The 6,530-nt window shown below is 35.7% G+C and overlaps 1 protein-coding gene across 1 annotated transcript; it reads left to right on the forward strand.

Moving 5' to 3' along the window:
• The first annotated feature begins 724 nt into the window (after positions 1–724).
• psmd14 (proteasome 26S subunit, non-ATPase 14) lies at positions 725–5,417 on the forward strand. The gene is made up of 11 exons (XM_015371245.1): positions 725–830; positions 1,502–1,557; positions 1,864–1,935; positions 2,020–2,139; positions 3,623–3,693; positions 3,887–4,037; positions 4,121–4,228; positions 4,437–4,511; positions 4,594–4,719; positions 5,023–5,085; positions 5,238–5,417. Exons 2-11 carry the CDS (start codon positions 1,510–1,512, stop codon positions 5,334–5,336), a joined length of 933 nt encoding a protein of 310 aa, XP_015226731.1. The 5' UTR covers positions 725–830; positions 1,502–1,509; the 3' UTR covers positions 5,337–5,417.
• The last annotated feature ends 1,113 nt before the right edge of the window (positions 5,418–6,530 follow it).

Below are 6,530 nucleotides of genomic sequence, written 5' to 3' on the forward strand. Positions count from 1 at the left end.
ATCATTAAGTTAATAGAAAAGCATTAATGGTTCCAGTTAACCAACATCTAAAAAATAATGTTTTACGCTGGGCTCATCTCTGTCTAAACCCTTAGCAAAAAGTGGTATACTTGAAGTAAATTCTATGAAGAATACTTAAGTATAAGTATAACTTTAGAAACCGAACAAGTATTACTAAAGTAATACTTCTTCAAACTAAATTGGGACATTTTTAAGTTTACTAAAGTATACTTAAAGTATACTTTAGTAAACAATAAAGTAAACAATAGTATAGTCAAGTACACTTGACTGTACTATTGTTAAGTATATGAAATATAGTTTAGAATAAGTAAACTCTAAGTGCACTGCCTGATTTTAGGTATGAAATTAGTGCACTTTTACTATACTTGAATAAACTACTTTTTGCGAAGAGTTTACTTATAAATGTTTAATCATTTTAATGGTTTGTTTTTGCCATTTGCAAATCAAATAATGCTCAGAGGAATTCCTATTGATTTAAGAGTAAATTATGATTTTGCAGCATAAATGAAGGGATTTGAAGATATATGAGACATCTTTTTAGATAATGTGTGTAAATGCTAAGGAAGAACTGGATGTCAGAAGTCAGGCTAGTACAGATGGGATCTACTGCTAAAATACGAGCATGGCGCCCTCTTGTGGTCCACAGATGTACGCGCTAGTTGTGCGGCAATAATAAACGTAGATTTTGTGCGACGGAAGTAGTTCTAAAGCGCTATTCTGGTTTCTGGCTGATTCATTGTAGCTTGTTGGTTTGGCCCGACTGTCCACAGAAAAGCCCTTATCTAAACACCTGAACTATTTGACTGCGGGTAAGAACGGATAGTTATTTAAGGCCGCTTATAGATTCTGTCTGACTGTTTTATCGAAATGTTAAGTTCGCATAAAGACTTTTTTCTTTCTGCTGAACGAGGCAGGCTAAGTTAGCATGAGTCAGCTAACGGTAAAGCTAATATTTTATTTTTAAAGCAAGCCATTTAGTGATTTAGGTATACGCTTCCCATGATTAAAGACGTAAATTGTTCACTTCTTTATTTGATTTAAATGATGTCTGCACTGCTTACATTAGTTGTTTAATACTAAATTTCATATAAACGTTTTAATGCTATGATCAAATTAGCTATATCATAGTGACATCAATCGTATTGTTCTTCCTTTTTAAAAAGAACTGTGTTTTGTCAGATTTTATTAATTTTTTATATATATATATATATATATATTTTTTTTTTTTTTCTCTCTGATGTTCTAAACATCTTAAATTAGATTTTAAAATGTAACTCCCACCCCAAAACATCCAAAGTCAGATTGTGATGAAGTGATCAGATTAGTCCCAAACAGGCAGAGGAGAATGTAAATTGATCATTATCAACATTATCAAGTTACTTTATTACAAACATAAGCAATTAAAGTATCTTTAAAACCTGTTGTGTTTTATTCAGATAAGAACTGCTTAATAATGAAAAAATGGGGAATGTTTTCACAGATCTCAATATGGACCGGCTGCTGAGGCTTGGAGGTGGAATGCCAGGGCTTGGCCAGGTACATTTCAGATTTACTCGTATAAAAGAGAAAAGTAAAACAAAATTCTTGGATTTGATATATATAAGTACAGTGGGTTCAATTAAGGGTTAATATATTTAAGCTGGTCTTATAAAACTGTTTTGGAGTAATCTGAAATTTTCTTTGATTTTATTTGCATATCTTCAGACTGACGTCACTCATCTTCTCTGTCTTTTATTTTTTATTTTCTATCACCCAAATCCCATGTAATCGATTAAACCTGGTAATTTGTAATCCTTTAGATTATGATTGGTGTAACTGATGATTCCTGCTTTGCCTCATCAGGGTCCGCCAACAGATGCCCCCGCTGTAGACACAGCAGAACAGGTGTACATCTCCTCCCTGGCCCTGCTTAAGGTAAAAATGCATCATGAGAGCTAAAGCTGGGATGTAACAGTAACCCTCCATTTTAACATTTCTCTCTGTTTCTCTCCTCATCAGATGTTAAAGCATGGGCGTGCTGGTGTGCCTATGGAAGTCATGGGATTGATGCTGGGAGAATTTGTTGATGATTACACGGTTCGAGTGATCGATGTGTTTGCCATGCCCCAGTCAGGAACAGTACGTACCCCCTCAGGAATGCATTTGTCATTTTGTTTGTATGTATTAAAACGGATGTGCGTGCTTAGCTGAGCACATAGATAGCTTCTCCTGCAACCTGCAGAAAAGGACCATCTCTGCAATTTTTTAGATTTAAAGAAAAGAAAATATAAGATTTTTGTTTATTTTATTTATTTGTTTATTTTTTTAAATCATGTGTCAACTAAAAATGTTTTGTCACTGATGAATAAAATCCAGGTGGTTATTGGGCAGCTTTTGGACGCTACAGTTCATGTTTCGTTTTACTGCTTTTTAGACAAAAAAGCTTTTGAAAGCTTGTGGTCTTTTTATAAAGTTAACGTTACTGTTTATGCTTTATCCAGTCACTTAGCTGTGAAATGAATGTCAAGATAGTGGCACTTGGAGATGCGTGGGGGCTGGAGCTCCCTAATTAGCAGCTTCACATTAGCATTTATTCAAGCACTGAACTCTTCTTAGATGAGCAAACACATTTTAGATGCATACAGAATGAAGGTTGTTTGAATAGAACCAGAGGTGCGTAGACCTACCTTATCACATTTTTACTATAGTGAAAAAAAGAATAATAACATTCAATAAATTACTCATAAAAAGTAAAACATTATACATTAAAAAATTATGCTGAAGTAATGAATAACTGATCTTAAAGTGTGATTTGATATATAAAAGTTATATAATCATAAAACCCAGTCCAAATGTTGGTATTTTAAAGATGACAACAAAATAATTTATAAAAATAATTAACTCACGTATATATTATAATTAAAGGAGCAACAAGTAAGAAGTTTACTGTAAAATTAACTAAAGTGATTCTCTTTTTTAATGGAAGTAGCATTTTCTATAAATAATCTTTCCAACAACAACATCGTGGTCAAGCTTTTCTCCTTTTACACCTACAATGCAGAACTACTTAGTGCAGCATGTAGCCCATGTTTACTTCCGGGTTCCTGAGCCAATGATATCACAGTTACCAAAATAGAGCGCGGCATTTAGATTTTTATTGTCTAAAGAGTAACACCCTGCAAACATTGGAAACCAACAAGAGAAATGGATCAGAAATAATCTCAACAACACCTAAAAAGTCTTGACATTATTTAAAAGTATTTGCACAACTTACTGTGGCTGAATATCTTTGCTCATCCTCTTGAATTTAGCTGCTAAAAGTACTTTTGTCAAAAATGAACTCAAGTAAATGTAACCAGTTTAGGGCTGAAGCTATTAATCAGATTAATCGATTATCGAAATAATCGTCAACTAATTTAGTAATTGATTACACAGTGTTTCCTACTTTTGCATTTGTTTCCTCAAATCTTCATTTCATCCACTGATTTTACAGTCACTGAAGCGTGCAGCATGATTGCACCCCAGGCTGTTTTTTTTTTTTTTTTTTTTATAAAGACGTAGTTTTAAACCCTCGGTCTTGGTATTGCTCGTTTTCACAAGTGACCTAATGACTGTTTTACAGGGAGTGAGCGTAGAAGCCGTGGACCCCGTCTTCCAGGCTAAGATGTTGGACATGTTGAAGCAGACAGGCAGGTAAGGATCGACAGTCACACATTTGATTTTTCTGAGAAGAAAACCATGTTGTCTTGACTTATTAATAAAGATTAAAGGTATTTATATAAAGCATAATGTGTATTTCTTTCATAGAAAGTCAAACATTAAAAGGTTGTTTTTGTATTGAAACGATCTGCTTCCACCTGTCTGTTTTTTGTTTCTTTTTTTTCAGACCAGAGATGGTTGTAGGATGGTACCACAGTCACCCTGGATTTGGCTGCTGGCTGTCGGGTGTGGACATCAACACACAGCAGAGCTTCGAGGCGCTGTCTGAGCGGGCTGTAGCTGTGGTCGTGGATCCCATTCAGAGTGTGAAAGGAAAGGTGGGGACAAAGACTTTCAGCGCCTCATCTCAAGTTTGAATGATTTGGTATACACTTTGTTTTTCTGCCATTGTGTCCCTCAGGTAGTTATTGATGCGTTCAGACTGATTAATGCCAACATGATGGTGCTGGGTCATGAACCAAGGCAAACCACCTCCAACCTCGGTCATCTGAACAAGCCATCAATCCAGGTAACCTCTACATTCACATAAAAAAAGCTGGGCAGTGATAAATACAGAGCCAGACAGAAACTGAGCTTATTTATAATTTAAAATGAGCTTTAAACTATAATATTATTACTCTGACCATTTTTCCCTTTAGTTTTTTTATGTGACCTTTCATGATCTACATTAGGCCGTGTGTTTCCTTATTTGAATGTACTCTCTTGTCGTTTGTTAGGCTTTGATTCATGGGCTGAACAGACACTACTACTCCATCACCATCAATTACAGAAAGAATGAGCTGGAGCAAAAGGTTGGAAATCTTGTATTTTTACATACCTGTTTTTAATGTATTCATTTTCAGTGGATCGTGAATGACGTTAAATTTTATTCAGATGCTGTTAAACTTGCATAAGAAGAGCTGGATGGAGGGCCTCACCCTGCAGGACTACAGCGAGCACTGCAAGCTCAATGAGACTATCGTTAAAGAAATGCTGGAGCTGGCTAAGAACTACAATAAGGTAGAGATGTGTTGTACTAATGGAGTGCTTATAGGCTGGATTTCCATTTAAAAACACAAGAAAAGCACTTAAACACTAAACATGTTAGTTTGAAGTATGGTAGGGTTTTTTGGTCTAATGTAATTACCTTTTAATAATGAGCACTTAAGCCCGGTAGTTATGATTTAGTTCAGTTGTTGACTACGGTGCAGTGATCTGATATTGTGTCATATTTCTACCTTTTTGTTTGCTCTTCTGTTTAAGTGATCTGCTAAATTAAAATGATAAAAGAAAATTGGATAACAGTTTATCTTTTCACCTCAGGCTGTTGAAGAGGAAGATAAGATGACCCCGGAGCAGCTGGCTATTAAAAATGTTGGAAAACAGGTAATGTGGACATTGATCTGGTCGGTTTGGAATGAAATGTTTTTAGTTAAATACATTTTGTTAAAATCAAAAGTCTGGTTGAAGCAAAACTGACATTTGGTTAAAAACATCTTCATAATTCATTGTTGTTCGTATTTGTTCCCTTTTCTCAGGATCCAAAGCGACACTTGGAGGAACACGTCGATGTTTTAATGACATCCAACATTGTTCAGTGCCTAGCTGCCATGCTGGATACCGTAGTTTTTCAGTAATGGCCCCCATGTGTATAACTGTTCATATTACAACCATTGTTTTCTTTTATATAAAATAAATGTATTGAAATTAAATGTCTACTCCTGTTGATCTTCGTTTTTTTAATCTAAAAATTATCATTCCTTGCTCATTTTATTATTTTATAAATATATATTTTTTCTTCTTTTGTTTTTCTTTAACAACAAAAACAAGATTTCAACCATAGACAGGAGAGAAAGGAAGAAAAAAAAAACTGTTAAAGAAAATATAGACAAGAAGACTCAACATGGGGTAAAGTTGAGACATTTCTTCCAATCTCGGCTGGATAAATGTCTCACCACCCTTTACTCAAAGAGTTTTGTTTTGAGAACAAAATGTTTTCTTTTTTATCTTTACCAAAATGCCTGAAATTACTTTCCTGTAATTTATTTAACAACCACTAGATGGTAAAAGTTACTTGGAAAGAAACACTGAAAATAGACCAAAAAGGTCTCTGTAATGAGGTTGGATTTATGGTAGTCAATTCAAAGTTTTAGCATTCTTGTTTTTATTTTATTTTATTCTAATATAAGTATAAACACAGTTCTAATAGTTACTTGAGGCCTAAAACACCACATCCACAGACCTTGGTGTGGAAGCTCTCTTCTCTTGGACTGAGTCCCACACTGGGGACCTGGGTTCTTTACTTCCTGACCAACAGACTTCAGACTCTAGGATCCATAACACCTTCTCCTCCATCAGCCTCATTACTGGTTCGCCTCAGGGCTGCATGCTGAGCCCCCTCCTGTTTACTCTGCTGACATATGACTGCACAGCAAAGACACACCAGCTCTTATATAGTGATGTTTGCAGACAACAGTAGTGGAACACATCACCGACAATGATGCTTAATACGAGAGGAAGTTGGAACACCTGGTGCAGAGACAATAACCTCTAAATAAATGTGAAGACTAAGGAGCTGGTGGATTTCAGAAAGGACAAGGATCCTCTTCATCCCCTGTGTGTCAAAGGAGCAGCTGTGGAGTTGGTATCCAGCTATAGGTACTAGGGTGTGCATTTATCTAGTGACCTCACCGAAGTGCCAACTGTCTGGTCAGGAAAGCCTATCAGGTTCATCAGTAATCTGTATAGAGCTCATTCTAATGGAATCTTTAATGCTGGGGAGCGTTCTCTGCCCGTGTGGTACGACAGCTGCACTACTGCTGGGAGGATGG

This window comes from Cyprinodon variegatus, unplaced genomic scaffold (genome assembly GCF_000732505.1).
Source record: "Cyprinodon variegatus isolate N-32 unplaced genomic scaffold, C_variegatus-1.0 Scaffold55, whole genome shotgun sequence".
In the NCBI taxonomy this organism is placed as follows: Eukaryota; Metazoa; Chordata; class Actinopteri; order Cyprinodontiformes; family Cyprinodontidae; genus Cyprinodon; species Cyprinodon variegatus.